Genomic DNA, 18,841 nt, shown 5'->3' with positions numbered 1-18,841 from the left:
TTTTCAGGGAGGTCTTGTTAATTTTTGAGGTGCAGGAGGCAGCGAGCGTGGTCACCTCACGGCTGCTGCTGTGTTGCAATATTTTCGGAGAGGGCTTATTTTCAGGGGCGGGCTTATTTTTAGCGCATGCGCTCAAAAGCCCGGTTGGGCTTCTTATCTGGGGAGGTCTTATTTTCAGGAAAACGGGGGAGGGAAATTGGAGGGGTTGGGATGAGGAGTAACAGGATGGAGAAGCCAGGCACCATTTGCGGAGTTGATCTAATTAAAGGGCCTACCAGAAAGCCATTTGTCAACCTGGCTCGGAATTGCTACTCCTCCTTAATTGTTTAATTGAGCCAGGATTGCACTTGTGACCCAACACGTCTTCAACTCTTGGTTACAGCTCTGTAACCAAACCGAGAATGAGGTGGTGTTGGCTCACGGATTCTGTTAGGGCCTTGTTTTCGGTGGCTCGAGTGGGGGCTAGCATATCGGTGGTGGCCCCGTCTCTGCTAAATTGGCAATGTGGTAGTTGAAGTATTTGTTGAACAAAGTATATTGGCTTGGGTACTTGGGTTAACCTGGTTTGGATGTCGTTCAAATCCGTGGGGCGGGGGATTTTTCTTTTTTGTCGTTCTGATCTGTTTTTCCTTCTCCCTCCCTCCCTCCCTCCCTCCCTCTCTCTCTCTCTCTCTCTCTCTTCTTTTCTTTTCTTTTTTAGGTGGGTGGCATGATTAGAAATTAGATAAAGCCTTTTAGTAAAGGGTGACAGGACGAAAGCTGGAATAAGTGATAGAAATAAGAGAAGGGGGGATATTAGTGTATGCATTTTTAGAACATAAATTAAAAACAACAACAAGAGAAAATATGGACTAATTGAGTAACAACGTATTGCAACCTCATATAAATGTGTATCATTATCAGAAAAGCATGTTGATTGAATGTAATAATGGTGATTAACCTTATCAGTTTTACTTGTATTGGAATATATGATACCCAGGTACCACACTGTTCACACATTGATTTGATATGTTTGTAAAAAATAAAAACTTGGGGAAGGGGGGAGGAGAAGGGGTATGGTTTGCTGTATCTTCATTTCCTTCTATCAACCAGGAAGGTGTTATTCAGCTCTCAAAGCTCTGGGGCAAAAGTAAATTGACTTTGGTGTCGGTTGTGTATCATTTACTCTGTTGTGTGGTGTATTTCCCCCCCACTCCCCATCAGTCAGTATTTTTTTTAAAAAAAGAGCTAGATTCAGAACAATTTCACGTAATCCATCTGTTTGAGTAGGCCACTTGGTTTTGATTGCGTGTTTTGATTGATTGAGCCTTGTTTTTAGAGCATTGCCACTGTCTCAGTTCCCACTCTGGACTAGAAGACACACTGATTTTCGTCTTCAGTTGCCTCCCTTTCCAAATTATTTTTTCTTTTGAAAGCGGGGTGCTTTTACCTGAATTAATGGCCTTCTTTATCTGTTGGCCTTCTTTCCCACTTGGAAAAAGGAAATACTTAGCGATTTGTCCTTGGTAGAACAACTTTCCTTCTTAATGCCATCTCATAAAGGACCCAATAAAGATGTCAAACCTATGGCTGGCTTTTTCCTCCCTCTCCATCTCTCCCTCTCTCTGTCTCTCTGTGGGTCTCTCTGTCTCTGTCTCTCTGTCTCTCTCTGTGGGTCTCTCTGTCTCTGTCTCTCTGTCTCTGGTGTGTGTGTGTGTGTCTGTCTGTCTGTCTCTCTCTTTGTGTGTGTGTCTCTCTGTCTCTCTCTCTTTGTATGTGTGTCTCTCTCTTTGTGTCTCTCTCTTTGTGTCTCTCTCTTTGTGTGTGTGTGTGTGTGTGTGTGTGTGTGTCTCTTTGTGTGTATGTCTTTCTCTGTGTGTCTTTCTCTTTGTGTGTGTGTGTCTCTCTGTGTGTCTCTCTCTTTGTGTGTGTGTGTGTCTCTTTCTCTGTCTCCCTCTCTTTGTGTATGTGTGTCTCTGTCTGTCTGTCTCTCTCTCTCTCTTTGTGTGTATGTCTTTCTCTGTGTGTCTTTCTCTTTGTGTGAGTGTCTCTCTCTCTCTGTCTCTCTCTCTCTTTGTGTTTGTGTGTCTCTCTCTGCCTCTCTCTCTGTCTCTCTCTCTGTCTCTGTCTCTCTCTCTCTCTCAGCATTATCGAAAGAAAATAACTGGTAAGGAAAGGGAAGTCAGTAGAAAACAATGAAACAATATTTCTGAACAGAAGCAAAACAAAAACACTCCATAGAAACACTTGATCAGTTGACTCCTTAGTAAAATAAGTGATACAGAAAGCACCAGTATCGACTTGAAACAAATTCAGTTTAAGCAAACACCTCAGTGGATACATGTAAGGAATACATAAAATAAATCCGACTTGTCTATAATTAGACTCGATTTACAGGTTATACTTGATAGGAAACTGTAGCGATATTACTTCCTGTTGTGTCATCGGTCTGCTTTAGTCTGTTTCTAAACAGGAACATCATCAATCATCATTGCATTGTTTTATTTTGCCTTTCGGTTCGTGCCATTGGGCAATAGTGTTCTCATTGGACTGCTTGGGTTGTGCATGGCTGAATGTGTGTTGTAAGTTTTGTACACTCACAATACCAGTGGATACAGAATCTGGCCTTTTTAACTTTGGGTAGCTGTTTTATTTTAGAAACTAAAATAGAAACCAAAAGGATGTCTCGTGCTTGGATGTGAAAAAACCCCTACATTTCCAAATTAGAGTATGGACCAAGGGTTCACCGACAAAAGCGCGCCCAACAAAAGCGCAGTGACAAAACCGCAAGTTCTAAACCGCGCTGACGAATAAGCGCTGAAGCATGCCGACAACAGCGCGCCGACAGAAGCGCGCTCTAAACCTAACCCTAAACCTTACCCTAAACCTTTCCCTAACCGTTACCTTAACTTAAATCACGCTTCTGTCGGCACGCTGCTGTTGGCGCATTGATGATGTTGCGGTTTTAGCACCGTGGTTTTGTCGGCGTGCTTTTGCCGTGCGCACATTTGTCAGGTCACGTGGACCAAGTACTGAAATAGGACAATCTGGATATCCAATTAAGCAAGTCCTCAACTTACAATCATCCGGGTAGTGGCAATTTGAGTAACTTCAAATTGTAACTAGTGGCCCTTTAATTTTTTTCCATGGTCATGTGATCAAAATTCAGGCAACCGGTGTGCATTTAATGATAGTTGCAGAATGGGCCAGTGGTTAGAGCGCAGTACTGCACGCTACTTCCTCTGCCTGCCGGCTGCCTGCAATTTGGCAGTTCAAATCTCACCAGCTCAAGGTTGACTCAGCCTCCCATCCTTCCAAGGTTGGTAAAATGAGGACCCGGATTGTTGGGGGGCAAGAGGCTGACTCTGTAAACCGCTTAGAGAGGGCTGGAAAGTACTGTAAAGCGGTATATAAGTCTAAGATTGCTATTGCTATTGCTGGGGGGGTCACGTGATCGCCATTGGCAACCAAAGTCAATTGGGGGTGGGGAAGCCCAATTTGCTTGACTCACATGGTTCACTTAACAACTGCTGTGATTCGCTTAGCAACTATGGCAAAAAAAGGTCGTAAAATTGGGCACCCCTCACTTAACAAAGCTTAGCTATGGGAACTATCTGGCCTTAAATCAAGGACTGCGTGAAAGCCAGTTGATGGGAGTGCTGGATCTTATTTTTATCCATCTTGTGCCTTGTCTTTGCTTCTTAGCAACCCCACCCAGCAGATATTTCTGGAAGAGGTGGGACTCTCCTGGCTCTCAGTGATTATAAATATTGATGGGAAAATCATGGAGTGCTTTTGGTCCCTTCCTTGTTACTGACTCATCTTCCTCCCTGTTAAATCCAAATTTGCTAGACAGCATGAGGTGTCTGAGGGTATGTTGGTAGAGACGGGATGGGGTGTTTTGCAGTTCAATCCTGACCAGCTCAAGGTTGACTCAGCCTTCTATCCTTCCGAGGTTGGTAAAATGAGATTGTTTGGGGGTGGGGGGGGGGATAGGCTGATTCTGGAAACCACTTTGAGAGGGCTGTAAAGGACTGCAAAGCGGTATACAAGTCTTAAGCGCTATCGCTATTGACATAAGCTCTCACGTGGAGAAACAGCTGGGGAATGTTGTGACCGATTTGGAAGCTCAGCTCAATCTTCCTTGGTTTGTTTTCTTTATAGGGAGTCCCTCCCGGTGGAATTCCACGATGTCCCTCTCTGTACGACCCCAGCGGCGCAGCCTGGTGGTCAGGATCAATAGGAGCCAGTCGTTTGCAGGGGTCAACTCCACCCAGGACAAATCTTTCAGGTAGGCTTAGCAGAAACGTCTCTGGGCGATGGAGGTCATCAGGGTAGCCTCGGATTTCCTGCACAGTTCTTGCTGGCGAATGGCACTAAGGAAGCCCTGGGGACAGAGGTGGGTTCCTACCAGTTCGCACCAATTCGGTAGAACCGGTTCATCAAATCTGCCGAACCGGTTAGAAGAGGTTCCACCAGTGGACCCGGAAAGCAGGCCACACCTACAGAAGAGGTTCCAAAAAATTTTGAAACCCACCACTGACACACACACACACACACACAGAAAGTGAAAGAAAGGAAGAAAGAAAGAAAGAAAGAAAGAAAGAAAGAAAGAAAGAAAGAAAGAAAGAAAGAAAGAAAAAAAGAAAGAAAAAAAAGAAAAAAAGAAAGAAAAAGTGAGTGAGAGATGAAAGAAAAAAGGAAAAAGGGTCAGAGAGACAAAAGGAAGGAATGAGAGAGAGAGAGAAAGAGAGAGAGAGAGAGAACATGGCTAGCAAGCCACTCCCACCAGGTCACATGGCCGGCAAGCCACTCCCACAAAGGAGGCCACACACACAGAGTAGGTTCAAAAAAATTTTGAAACCCACCACTGCCTGGGGAAGGGTAGACATCGGATATTTGGGGACAAAACCAATGAAACTGGGTAAGAAGAGAAGCTTGCTCTGCTTGTTCTCCATGGCTCAGTATCTTAAGATGCTGAGCTTGTCGATCAGAAAGTTCGACAGTTCGGCGCTTCGAATCCCCAGGGTCGTGTAACGGAGTGAGCTTCCATTACTTGTCCCAGCTTCTGCCAAACTAGCCGTTCGAAAGCATGTAAAAAATGCAAGTAGAAAAATAGGGACCACCTTTGGTGGGAAGGTAACAGTGCTACGTGCGCCTTTGGCGTTGAGTCATGCCGGTCACATTACCACAGAGACATCTTGGGACAGCGCTAGCTCTTTGGCTTTGAAACGGAGATGAGCACCGTCCCCTAGAGTCTGGAACGACCAGCACATATGTGCCAGGGGAACTTTTACCCTTTACGTAACCTTTGTTTATTCCTCTGGGCAAGTGGGCCTTTTTTCCCAAAATCCTTGAACACCTTCCTGCGTCCTTTTTCAATTTTTGTGAGGCCTGTGTTCTCCGAGGAGGGAATCTGGGAAATGAATGAACAGCTAGATGGCCAACAATTTATTTTATTTGGGGGGGGGGGGGGGTTGGAATCAGTGAAAAGGCACAGTGGTATGTCAGTTTAAACTAGTGTGGCTTGTAAAACCGGCTTAGGATGAGTTGGTGTGCCTGACTGTTGGGAGAAACCAGGTTTTAGTTTGGACTGAAGAAGAGAATAATGAATCTCCAATGGCCAACGAAAAACCTGGGGTTGAAGGCCTCTGGAGAGTGTCATCTTTAGAAGAAACTCTCTTGATGCCTGGCAGTTGTCTATTATCTTTTAATCCTTTCTGTCTTGCTTCAGAAGCCTGAAGAGGCACACAAGATTCTTCCCTCGTAATTACTGTGGAAGCAAGATTGGGATGAGAAGTAAATCCTGGCCTAAAACCAAACTATGGGTGAATGAGACTTGGCCAATATCTAGAGGAGTGATTTGATTGGGGCCCTTTGGAGATGAGGATGGCTTTCTTTTAAGCAGAAGTGGGAATCCCTCATCTTCAGGCCTACATTTCTTCTCTTAGTTTGAGAAGGAAAACATTGGCCGATTTGGCACCAACTTTCAAAGCCAAGTGTGGGATGGAGATCTGTTGATAGTCCTTACCTTCTGAGTTGCTTCTCCCTGCAACACACCACATGGCTGGCTTTTCAACACAAGGAGGAACAATTTTATGTCTGTCACTAATGGATTTTGGGACATGGGGACTCAGGGGCTAAGACGCTGAGCTTGTTGATCAGAAAGGTCGGCAGTCAGCAGTTCGAATCCCTAGGGCTGCCTAACGGAGTGAACTCTCGTTACTTGTCCCAGCTTCTGCCAACCTAGCAGTTCGAAAGCACGTAAAAATGCAAGTAGAAAAATAGGGACCACCTTTGGTGGGAAGGGAACAGCGTTCCATGCGCCTTCGCCGTTTAGTCATGCCAGCCACATGACCACGGAGACGTCTTCGGACAGCGGTGGCTCTTCGGCTTTGAAACGGAGATGAGCACCACCCCCTAGAGTCGGGAACGGCTAACACTTATGTGTGATCTTTACTTAATGGATTTTTGAAGGGCCCAAAGCCACTTTTCTGGTTTATGCAATCTCCTAGATGACAGGTTTTCGAGGGGATCAAAGCTATTTTTCTAGTTCATGCAGTCTCCTAGATGATGGGGTTTTCAAACTTGTTCAGACCTCAAAGCCTGAAAAGAAAAATTCCTAAACCCATGATCAAGAAGTAAAACTTTAGAAAAAAAATCAACCCTAGAAAAAATTAACCATAAAAAGCCTTCGTGCGTGAGGAAGTGTCTTTAATTAAATTGGTATATTAAAATTACTTGGATTTCACAAAAGCCAATGGCCCAATTAGCATGCCAGAATGTTCCTCCATCCATTGCATAGAATGACAACAATAACAACAATCATGAGATGAAATATCACGACTTGGCCATCGAAACTACATGGCTGTGGATGAAACATATCACAGTGATATCCACTGTCATCGGAGCACTTGGTACTATGTCCAGGAATTTTACCATACACATCAAGAAGTTGCAGCTTCCTGCAATAACACCAGTGAAACTGCAAAAAAACTGTGGTACTAGGAACATCCTATATTTTAAGAAGATACTTGGCTGATGCCTAGGACTCTGGCAGCAATCCATATCAACCATCGGTACCAGTCAATGGTATTTGTGATGCATTTTCCAATGTTCAGTTGACGGATTTTCATGTTTAATGAATAAAAGAAATAATAATAATAATGTCTAAAAAAGAAGACATGTCAGTTTAAACATCGTCCAGTGTGATCCCACAGAGTTGGCCTCCTCAGGGTGCCGTCGGCCAGACAGTGTCGGCTAGCGACCCCCAGGGGGAGAGCCTTCTCTGTGGGAGCGCCTTCCCTCTGGAATGAGCTGCCCCCGGAGCTTCGTATAATCCCCGACCTCCGGTCCTTCCGACGCGCCCTAAAAAATGGGCTTTTCCAGCAAGCCAGCCTGGTCTGAACAAAACAAAATAAATTATTGATTACTGTTAATTTTAATTTGAATTTTTTTAAAAAAAATGCCATTGTCAATTTTAATTGGGTTTGGGCTATTCTATTTAATTTTTTTTTAAACTTTTGTATTATGTGTTTCTTTTAATGTTGTACGCCGCCCTGAGTCCTTGGGAGAAGGGCGGCATATAAATCTAATAAACCTAAACCTAAACCTCAAACATCTCCACGGTCCCAAAATTAAAAGTTGAATTTCACCAGCTTCAATAAGTGGGATCTGATTGCTTTTCCTTAAAAAAAACTTTCCATGGAAGCCCGTTGCTACATTTGAAGGAATTCCCCCTCCCTTCTTTTCTTAGTCCCCGCACAAACCCTATCAAGTTCACCCAGGTTTCCCCGGAGCAGAGTTGTTGTTGTTGTTGTTGTTTTAAAAAAAACCCTGTTCTAGATTGTGCAATCAACTTAGCAATGACAAGCGTGGGAAAACATCCTTTCTCTACTGATGCATTTTCCTTGAAACATGTTTTTTTTTTAGGCTTTTTGGTATTAATGCAGGGTGTGTGTGCAGTGACCGTTTTTTCCCCCACCCAAACTACGCAGAATACCATCCTGCATTATTAAGAATCAGCCAGCCAGCCTATTCTCTTACGATATCCTCTTTTGCTTTAATCATCCTTATTGTTATTATTTTTTGGTAGGAATTTCCCTGCGTTCAGTACACCCACCGTCTCTAGGAAGTCTGGCTCCAGGGTCAGTAGGATGTTTTCAATGTCTCATAAATCCCCTCCACCCAAGGTGCCCCAGCCAGAGAGACTCGATGAAGTGTACGAAGCATTGAAGAAAGGCCTAAGGTAAGCTTCGCTGCCGGCAACTCTCAAACGCTCCACCTGTGACATGCGGTGATACCTGTTCATCGATTCACAAACATCTAAGCTTGCTTTTCTAACCCATGTTGGTACCGGAGGAGGTTTGTGAGGAGTAACTGTGAAAAGGGGAGTGTCTTCAGCAGGACCTGGAGAACCATTTGGGTCTAATGCAGGGGTCTCCACACTTGGCAACTTTTAAGACTCGTGGACTTCGACTCCCAGAATTCCTCAGCCAGCCACGGGAATTCTGGGAGTTCAGGTCAACAAGTTTTAAAGTTGCCACGTTTGGAGACCCTTGATCTAGTGCAGGGGTCAGCATTCCATGGCTCTCGAGCCGCATGTGGCTCTTTCATCCCTCTGCTGCGGCTCCCTGTCGCCAATTGGCACCACAATTTTGACAGAAGCTTCCGGTTTTGGGGGAGGGGGAGGCAGGGCGCGCTAGGAGGAGACTCTATGGCAAGTGATGGGTTTTCAGGTCAGCTCCACAGCACCACCCGTTCCTCTTCTGGGTTTCTGGTGCGCGTGCGCACACATTGATCAGCTTTGTGCCTGCGGCAGGGCCAGAAACTGGAAGAGCTTCCATTTTCCCGCATGTGCATGTGCACCGGCCAGCTGATTGGCAGTGCACATGTGCGGCAGTAATCGGAAGACTCACTGGCTGGCGCATATGCGCGCGAAACTGTAAGTGTATTTTCCAACACGTGCCTGTCCCCTGGGCAGATGTTCTTCCTTTTCGTGGCCCAGACAAGCGTGCACATGCACAGTGCTCCCTTTTTGGTACTTGGTCCCCCCCCTCGCGCATGCTTTCTTTTCAGCACTCGGTGCCGAAAAGGTTTGTCCTCACTGTTATAGAGGTTAAGGCACCAAGCTATAGAACCAGGAGATTTGGAGTTCTAGTTCCGCCCTAGGCCCAACTGGGTGACTTTGGGCCAGTCACTCCCTTTCTCTCAGTCCTAGGCAGCAAAGCGCTTTTGAAATCTTGTCAAGAAAACTGACACTTACAGCAATAGAAAAAGAAAGGAAGAGAGGAGGAGAGGAAAAGGAAGGAAAGAAGATAGAGGTGAGGAGAGGAAGATGGAAGGGAGAAGGAGAGAGGGTAGGAAGGGGAAGAGAGGAGGAGAGGGGAGGAAGAGGAGGGAAGGAAGATAGATGTGAGGAGAGGAAGATGGGAGAAGGAGGGAGGGTAGGAAGGGGAAGAGGAAGAGAGGAGGAGGGGAGGGGTAAGGGAAGAAGGAAGGGAAAGGAGAGAGGGAGGAAGAAAGTAGAGAAAGGAGGGAGGGAGAAAAGAAAGGGAAAAGAAGGTGGTGTCAAAACAGGCGAGGGATGGTAAACAAAGCAACCCAAATGGTATGTTTATAACCCTGTTAAATGGAATGACAAAGGTATAAGAACGACGAATGTAAAAAAGAATAATAACTATGTCGTCGTATGCCTAGAATTGTAAATAGAGAACAAACAAATTTAAAAAAAACTTTTCAAAAAAATCCTGCAAGGACTTGTCCAGCTGGTTGCCAGGAGTCAACATTGACTCGAAGGCAATTCAGCTTTGTGTACATGCAGTTGACACAGATTCCCCCCCCCCCTTCCAACCTAAAGTTCAACTTGTAGATCAAGAGTGCGGATAGCGCGGTGGGAATCGACGGGAAGGAAATATTCTGTTCTCGGCTTTTCCTGCCAAGGATAACATCCTGCACAAACGATCCCTTGAATTGGGGAGCCAGGCTGCTGCTGTCTCTAATCTTCCAAACGATTGCAGGGGAGTGTTATTCTGCGTTCCGTGCTCAGTCCCTTCCACCTCTCCTTCCTTCTTTGCAGTGCTTACCTGGAAGTGCACCAGCAGGAACTGGAGAAGCTGAGCATCCAGATCCGTGAATCCAAGAGGAATTCTCGCTTGGTGAGTGGCGTAATAGCAGTAGACTTATATACCGCTTCATAGGCCTTCCAGGCCTCTCTAAGCGGTTTACAGAGAGTCAGCATATTGCCCCCAACAATCTGGGTCCTCATTTTACCCACCTCGGAAGGATGGAAGGCTGAGTCAACCCTGAGCCGGTGAGATTTGAACCGCTGACCTGCTGATCTAGCAGTAGCCTGCAGTGCTGCATTTTAACCACTGCGCCACCTTGGCTCTTAGCCAGCGTAGTAGCTGTCGGACACTGCCCGGCTCTGATGGACGCAAGACTTTCCCTGCAAATTGTAAGGGTTCAATAGAGAGTCTCCAGTCCTCAGTCATGCAGATAGGCTGACCTTCCAGTCAGTTCTGTGGACCAGATGGTGATGGTGCTACATGTCTGGTTTGCATGCATTTTATTGTTCTGACCTAGGCTTCCCCAAATCACGAAGCAGACTCCTTGCCCCGGCAAAACCCCTCTTTATTAAGCTCATGTCAATTCCTCTCGTTCACATCCAGCAAAGTCCCGGCAAACAGCCTTTCAAGGGTGGATTTACAACCACAGAGCTTATCAGCCTTGGAGAGCTGCCAGGCTGATATCTTCCAAACACAACTGCTGTACAAGAAAATACTTGGCAAGGAGTCTCTTGAGAGTCATGAACAAATCTTCACACTAATTAAATGAACTAATTGTCTCCTGCAAACTCCACTCCCCTTTTGCTCCTCTTTATTCCCTATGGGAGGGGCCATTCACCGTCCACTTGTGCCTTTTCTCCCGAGTTGGCCCTTGTTCCTTAAGTCTTCCCATCTCTTGGCAACTCTGTGTATGCACACATCGGGAACAGACTGCAGCTGTTCCTCTGCCCCACTGATGTCTGACTCCAAAGGCAGCTGATAACTGTCAGGCAACCCTGGCCCCATTTCTGCCTCCGACACAGAGCCCTCGTCAGAGCCTTCCCCAGACTCCAGGACTGGCCCCTGTTCCTCCCCAACCTCCTCACTGTCTGAGTCTGCCACTGTCTGAGCTCCACTGGCCGCTGGCTGGCCAGAATATTTGTGCACAGGATCTCCCCAGTAGACACCCACAAAAATACCTCGGTGCAGATACCCAATATGTACATGAGTAAAGCCTACACGGTACATACTTCCCACTGCCCATGGAAAGATGGTCCTTCCAACCATCTTTCCATAACATCAGAGGTGCAATTTTAAAATAGACGCTCAGAAGAGCATGTTGCAATGCGTAATATGATGCCGTGTATTCACTGTGGGGTCCTTGGTGCTCTCGGAGCTTGGTTGTTTTCTTGCAGAGGTTTCATTACCCAGCTAGGGAACATCTTCAGTTTCATAACCCAACTGTTCAACTAGTTGAATAATGAAAGGTCTGCCAGAAGACAACCAAACTCCGAGAGCATCAAGGACTCCACAGTTCAGCCCTGAGCTACAAATATTCTCTTCTATTGGCATGTATTCAGCAGTTCTTTCAAGTGCCTGACTGTCTCCTTCTTCCCTTGTTCTTTTTTAGGGCTTCCTCTATGACCTTGACAAGGTAAGACACGCTGGGAAGGAAGCGGAGAACCCAAGGGACTCTGTTAGGCAGGACAGGATTGCCCCCTCTTGCATCTCGTCTGTTTCTGAGCACAAAATGTTGTCCCACCTGATCTTGGATCTGTCTCCCCTCCCTCTGCCTTTGCCAAGTGATCTTGCTGACGTTGGTTCAGTTCATTGATTCAGTGGAAACCCTGCACCCTCCGCCCTCCTTCCTTCCTTCCTTCCCTCTCCTCCCTCTAGGATTTGCTGCCTCAAATCTTTTGCTTCCTCGAAGCAACCTCAGAGGATTAAAAGAGCTAAGATGTAGGAATTTGCTCCTCTCTCCTGGAATCAGTAGCTGAAGGAGGGCCAGGGTAACTCTGCTAAACTAAGTCATGCAACTTCCTTGTGTTTGGGCAGTAAATAAGGAGGAAGAGGCGTGTGACTTCAGGATGCTGCACACTGCCATTATCGTAGTACACCACGCTCTACAGTCAGACACGACTGGACCAGTGGTGGGTTTCAAAAATTGTTCGAACCTACTCTGTGTGTGTGGCCTCCTTTGTGGGAGTGGCTTGCCACCCATGTGACCGGATGGGAGTGGCTTGCCGCCCATGTGACCGGATGGGAGTGGCTTGCCGCCCATGTGACCGGATATGAAGATGCCAACGACACTTGTCAGAACCACTTAAATCACCTCACACAGCACTGGCATGCATAAGAATATGATATAAACTTGTTTTTTAAAAGGCCTCTTTGGTTTGCGTTAAAACAACTTCAACACACGCAATGTTCTGATTGCACCACAAACGCAGTAGTCATCCTTACCTTTCACAGAAGCACTGAGTTTTATAAATATGAGCATGATAGTGTAGAATAATCATATCCAAGGACCAGTGGTGGGTTTCAAAAAAAGTTTGGAACCTCTTCTGTAGGTGTGGCCTGCTTTCCGGGTCCACTGGTGGAACCTCTTCTAACCGGTTCGGTAGATTTGACGAACCGGTTCTACCGAATAGGTGCGAACTGGTAGGGAACCCACCTCTGGACTGGACATAGAAACCTTTTATCTTGCTATCTTCCTTCCCCAGTTGGGTTTCCAGATCCTTCAAAATGACGTTCCTTTCTTACTTTCACAGCAAGTCAAGTCCATCGAGCGATTCCTGCGCCGTTTGGAGTTTCATGCTAGCAAGGTACCTGCCGTTTCTGAAATCCACCATTGCCGTGCCAAGAAAAGCTTGTCGTTTTTTTAAAATTGTCTTCATCAATTATGCCTTTGTGTAAACATGGGCCTATTTTGCTTAGTTGAAACCTTGAGCATCCGAGGGCAGTGGTGGCGACCCTTTCTTTGCTCAGGTGCCAAAAGGGCATGCACGCACACAATAGCATGCATGCCCACACCCATAATGCAATGCCCTCCCACCCATGCATGCATGCACAGCACCCCTCCCCCTGCGCATGTGGGCAGGCCTCACTCAAGCCTCCAGGCTTCTATTTGGGCCCCTTTTTTGCCATCTACAGGCTCCGGAGGCTTTCCTGAAGCCTGGGGAGGGCGAAAACGGCCTCCTCCGGCCCTCCAGAAGGGCGAAAATCAGCGGGCCAGCGTGCACATTTGTGCAGGAGCTGACATAGGACAATGCCTCACGTGCCCTCAGATATGGCTCCGTGTGCCACCTGTGACACACGTGCCACAAGTTCTCCATCGTGGTCCTGGGGGATTCAGTTGCAACTTTCCAAAGATTTCCGGCTAAGCGGTTTCCCTGCTTCCTGATCCTTCTTAACTGGAGATGTTAAGGTCTCTTTAGTATGTAAAATCCGGGTTCAGCTATTGAGCCATGGCTTTTCCCAAGGAAAAGGAGAAATAAAAAACCAGGACAAGAAGTAACAGATGGAAGCTTATCAAAGAGAAATCCAACCTAGAGCTAAAGAGGGATTTCCTATCCCGGAGAGCAATTAAGCAGTGGAATGGTTTGCTCCCCAAAAGTTATGGCTACTCCGTCACTGAAGATTTTAAAGAGACTGAAGATAGCAATAGCAATAGCAGTTAGACTTATATACCGCTTCATAGGTCTTTCAGCCCTCTCTAAGCGGTTTACAGAGTCAGCATATCACCCCCAACAACAATCCGGGTCCTCATTTTACCCACCTCGGAAGGATGGAAGGCTGAGTCAACCCTGAGCCGGTGGGATTTGAACAGCCGAACTGCAGAACTGCAGTCAGCTGAAGTAGCCTGCAGTGCTGCATTTAACCACTGCGCCATTGGTCCGGAATTGGTATAGGGCCGTGATGGCGAAGCCTGAAGTGGCACGCGGAGCCATGTCGCCTGGCATGTGCGACGGCACCCATTCCTCTTTCTGGTTTCTGGAATGCATGCACGCACCCTGATCAGCTGGCCTTCGTGCGTGTGGCAGGAAACTGGAAGAGCTGGTTTTCTATTTTCTGGCGTGAGCATGCGCGTGGCCAGCTGATTGTCGCGCATGCATGCATGCTAGTAACTGGAAGACTGCTTGGCCTGTTCGTTGGGCATGCCAGCATGCGCAAGTCCCCTGAGCAGCTCTTCCAGGTTGAGACCCCGAGCGTGCGCATCTGCGCTCCCTTTTCGACACTCGGTGGCGGAAAGGTTTGCCATCCCTGGTATAGGGTTTCCTACTTGAGCAGGGGGATGGATAAGAAGACCTTCCACCCCTGATATGTTGTAATTCCGTAAAGATAAGGAAGAGCCTTTTGAAGACAAAATAGTTTGTTGCGTAACCCAGGGTGGTCTGCGAGTCAAACCTTCTGGATACGTCAGCAGGGGCCCTTACAGCGGCCTCACCTTTCTGCTCAACCACTTTGCAGCTCCTCACGCCCGTTCTCCCTCCAATGTTTCTTTTCAATAGATCGATGAGCTCTACGAGGCGTATTGCATCCAGCGACGGCTCCGGGACGGAGCCCACAACATGGTCAAGGCCTACACAGCCGGTTCCCCTGGCAGCAAGGAGGCCCGGGAGAGCTTGGCTGAAGCTGGCAAGGGCTACAAGGAGTACACAGAAGTGAGTCGAGATGGCTGGCACTCGGGGAGCGAGAAATCGGTTGGGGAAGGGGAAACAAGAGGAGAGTTCCTGTGTTGACGGCATTAACAATTGGTTGTCGATGTTCTCCCCATGCAGAACATGTGTCTGTTGGAGAGTGAATTGGAAAGCCAGTTGGGAGAGTTCCATATCAAGATGAAAGGTAGGAGAGGACAAACCACATCTGCCATTTTTAAAAGCACCTTGTCAGGAATCAGAAATGACACAATGAGCCGATTAGAGTGGAATGTCTATTGCTGCTCGCCTGTAGACAGGAATCTTGCCTGACTAAAGCACAGATTGCATAACGATTAGAGAAATACTGTGAAATTCTAGAGACGATCACTCTTCAGTCTCTTCCTCCCCACAAGGGACTCAAGGCTACTCGGCTATTTCATCCTCCCCTCAACTCAGGGCCAGGTTTCACTACAGCCTTGAGGAGTATAGGAGATGGTTTGGCGCAGCAGCAGGAGAAGACACTTTTGCCTTTGGATGTCTCCTCCAGATCGCTAGGTTTTCTCATAAATGTGCATCTGGAGAAAAGCAATGGGACTGTTCTGACCAGGGCTTCCCAAAAGCACAAAGCCGACTCCTTGTCCTGGTAAAACCCCATTTATTTAGTTTTAAAGTGAATTCCGTTCCAGCAAAGTCCCAGCCAACAGCCTTTCAAGAGATTTTGACAACTACAGACCTTTATCAGGCTTGGAGAGCTGCCAGGCTAATATCTTCCAAACGCCATGCTGTAGCAGACGATACTTGGCAAGAGGTCAGGAACAGATCTTTCACCCTAATGAATTGAACTAATTGTCTCCTGCAAACTCCCTTCCCCTTTCACTCCTCTTTTATTCCCTTTGGGAGGGGCCATTCACCGTCCACCTGTAGCTTTACTCCCGAGTCAGCCCTTGTTCTTTAGCTGTTCCCTTCTCCTGGCAGCTCTGCGCATGCGCACACTGGGAACAGGCTTTAGCTGTTCTTCTGCCCCACTGATGTCCGACTCCGAAGGCAGTTGATAACTGTCAGAAGGCCCTGGCCCCATCTCTGCCTCCAACGCAGAGCCCTCGTCAGAGCCTTCCCCAGACTCCAGGACTAGCCCATGTTCCTCCCCAACCTCCTCACCCTCTGAATCTGCTGCCAGATGTGCTGGCCGCCGGTGGTCCACAACAGGGATGGTGATGACCTTATAATGTATTGCTTTCTGATTCTTTATGAAGGAGCATAAGGACTACCTGGGTGGGCCACCTCGATAGTCCTAATGTTGCTGTGTCTTGTCTTGTTATGTCTTATGCCTTGTCTTGTCATTCTCTTGCAGGATTGGCTGGCTTTGCTAGGCTTTGTGCAGGCGACCAATATGAGGTTTGTGAAAACAAGACGGGTGATGGAGGGGATAGAACATACAGGTTCTAGAATTGGGTAGGGTTGCGGGAAATGTTGAATTTGCAAATGGGAGCTAGTTAGGGGATTGTTTTCTGCTCACTGACAGCCTTGGGGGGTTTGGACACTGGGTGGCTGCCTTGGTGCCTTCCAGATGTTCATATCAGAGTCACCCCAGAGGTTGGAAAGTTGCTATTACTTAAGGAATAGGGAAGGAATGCGAATAGGGAAGGTGGCTCAGTGGCTAAGACGCTGAGCTTGTCGATCAGAAAGGTCGGCAGTTCGGCGGTTCGAATCCCTAGCACCGCATAACGGGGTGAGCTCCCATGACTTGTCCCAGCTTCTGCCATCCTAGCAGTTCGAAAGCATGTAAAAATGCAAGTAGAGCTGAATATATTAATAGATTGTAGAAATACACCGAAGGGAGGAGTAGAGGGATAGAAGAAAGAGGGGTAGCGAGGGTGGGAGAGAGGACTGGAGGGAGGGGGCGGAGGAAGGGAGGGAGCGTATCGGGAGAGAGGAGTGGTAGAGGGGGAGGGGAAGTAGGGTAGAGGGGAATGATGGAGGGAAGAAGGGAAGTTGGAGGGGGGCGAAAGAAAGGGTGTATGGAGGGTCGAAGAGGTACATTGGGTTTCTATTTTTGTGGGTATTGTTGACAAGAAGAATGGCTGTGTTTATTGTTTAATGTTATATGGGCCCCAGTTATGCACAGTATATATGTGACTGTACGAAAATGAAATGGAAAATAAAAACACATTTAAAATGAAAAATGCAAGTAGAAAAATAGGGACCACCTTTGGTGGGAAGGTAACGGTGTTCCGTGCACCTTCGGTGTTTAGTCATGCCGGCCACATGACCACGGAGACGTCTTCGGACAGCTCTGGCTCTTCGGCTTTGAAACAGAGATGAGCACCGCCCCCTAGAGTTGGGAACGACATATGTGCGAGGGGAACCTTTACCTTTTAAGGAATAGGGTGAATTTGTCCCTTCTGTTTGTTATCCCAGGAAGGCTTGCAGTCAATCTGGCTTAAAACTGTGAGACTGAATCTTATTGCTAGTCATCTAACTGTTACCCAAATTCCTCCTCCTTCTCGGTAGATCTTCATGAGGTATGGGCGCCAGCGATGGAAACTACGGGGTCGCATTGAAGCCAACAGCAAGCAAGTCTGGGATAGTGAGGAGATGATCTTCTTGCCTCTTATTACAGAGTTTCTGTCCATCAAGGTGATTGATGTCTCCCTGGTCAGACAGCTCCTACCTAGAAGAAGATGTCTTTTCCTTACTCACGATAATTCCGCTTTTTTCTTTCTCCTTTCAGGTGACGGAACTCAAGAGCTTGGCCAGCCATGTAGTGGTGGGGAATGTCTCCTGCGAGACCAAGGATCTCTTTGCAGCCCTGCCCCAAGTGGTGGCAGTTGACATCAATGACCTAGGCACAATCAAGCTAAGCCTGGAGGTCAATTGGAAGTGAGTGCTCTTCTGCGCCTTCGGGCTTGTTCTGTTCTCCTCTAACGTTAGGACGTTGTTGGGTGTCTTAAGTGGGCCACGATGAACGAAGGGTTCCGGTGAGAGCGTCCATAGTGTCTCCTTGAAGCTCTTCCAAGTGATGTGAAGAGCAGGTGGGTCCACCTCTCCCATCGGCTCACTTTCCCCTCTTCTCCACTAACTACGACACTTTCCTTCCATCAGTCCGTTTGATAAAGAGGACCAGCCGTCTTCTGCCAGTACTGTGAACAAGACATCGACAGTCAACAAGCGGTTCTCCACATACAACCAGAGCCCACCTGATACCCCTTCCATGAGAGAACAAGCCTTTTATGTGAGTACTCCTTCAGTGGGTGCTACATTTATTAAGATAATAATCTATAACCCGGCGTTGCCCAGCTATTTATTATTATAAGGGGGAAATATCCAGACCAAACGTAATTTCTAATGTGGGATATTCCCCCCCTTACCAGAGGGAGCCCCCTTGTGGAGTATTATGAAGCCGTTACCATGGCAACTCCACTGCGCTGCCCAGTAGAAGCCATTTTACAGCAGTACAATAGAAGCCATTTTAAGGCACAACAGGCTGTATCTTAACAGAACACATACACCAAGGTTTTTTTTTCCAGAGAATAAGTCATCTGTGTCCAGTAAGAAACTATGCATCACTCTACTCCTTCAGTCTTACCCACAAAGTCTTGTTAGTGTTCAAAAAAAAAAGTTTTAAGTCAGAGCAGACCCAGACTCCCTTGGATGTCTTTTGTTCCTGGAACTTATACAAATATAACACATACAACAGTCCATGCACGTTTTCTGGAGAGAGAGAAGTTAACTGATGATGGGCTTCAGCACAAATTTGACCATTTGGAAGAATAGACCTTTCATCCTAGCGACCGAATCAGTCTGGATCCTGCAACACGGAACATTTTCATACTTGTTTGTCTACTTAAGTGTTTTTATATCTCTAGACTCGTGATGATGAGCCTATGGCACTCATGCCACAGAGCTCTCTCTGTGGGAATGCGCGCCGTCGCCAGCTGCTCTTCTGGTTTCCAATGCCAGCTGATTTTTGCAGGTGCCGGGGCACCAGGAAACGGCCTAAAAACAGCCAAAAACCAGGCTGTTTTCCGGTCCGTTTTCAGGACATTTTTCGGGCTGTTTTTGGCTTGAAAATGGCCCGGAAAACGGCCCAGAAAAGGACCTGAAAACAGCCCGAAAAGGGCCCGAAAAAAGCCAAAAATGGCCAAAAAACAGGCATGCACACGCCGGCCAGCTGGT

At 47.2% G+C, this 18,841-nt stretch overlaps 1 protein-coding gene across 7 annotated transcripts in view; it reads left to right on the top strand.

Annotated features, from left to right (window-relative positions):
- The window catches only part of RIPOR1 (RHO family interacting cell polarization regulator 1), a 136,691-nt gene that overhangs the window by 93,531 nt on the left and 24,319 nt on the right, over window positions 1–18,841 (top strand). For all 7 annotated transcript variants that reach the window (XM_087728809.1, XM_087728814.1, XM_087728811.1 and 4 more), the window contains exons 2-12: window positions 4,144–4,270; window positions 8,075–8,227; window positions 10,058–10,136; window positions 11,656–11,679; window positions 12,797–12,850; window positions 14,537–14,689; window positions 14,807–14,870; window positions 16,017–16,060; window positions 17,177–17,302; window positions 17,397–17,545; window positions 17,768–17,897. In XM_087728809.1, coding sequence (XP_087584935.1) covers window positions 4,170–4,270; window positions 8,075–8,227; window positions 10,058–10,136; window positions 11,656–11,679; window positions 12,797–12,850; window positions 14,537–14,689; window positions 14,807–14,870; window positions 16,017–16,060; window positions 17,177–17,302; window positions 17,397–17,545; window positions 17,768–17,897 — 1,077 coding nt within the window. In that variant the 5' untranslated portion in view covers window positions 4,144–4,169. The remainder of the gene's footprint in view (window positions 1–4,143; window positions 4,271–8,074; window positions 8,228–10,057; window positions 10,137–11,655; window positions 11,680–12,796; window positions 12,851–14,536; window positions 14,690–14,806; window positions 14,871–16,016; window positions 16,061–17,176; window positions 17,303–17,396; window positions 17,546–17,767; window positions 17,898–18,841) is intronic.

The sequence above is a fragment of the Thamnophis sirtalis genome, unplaced genomic scaffold (assembly GCF_051295495.1).
Source record: "Thamnophis sirtalis isolate CommonGarterSnake01/CBP01778 unplaced genomic scaffold, rThaSir2_p1.2 scaffold_14, whole genome shotgun sequence".
NCBI lineage: Eukaryota > Metazoa > Chordata > Lepidosauria > Squamata > Natricidae > Thamnophis > Thamnophis sirtalis.
The sequence above is the reverse complement of the archived record's forward strand: the minus strand, read 5'-3'. Positions and strand labels throughout refer to the sequence as shown.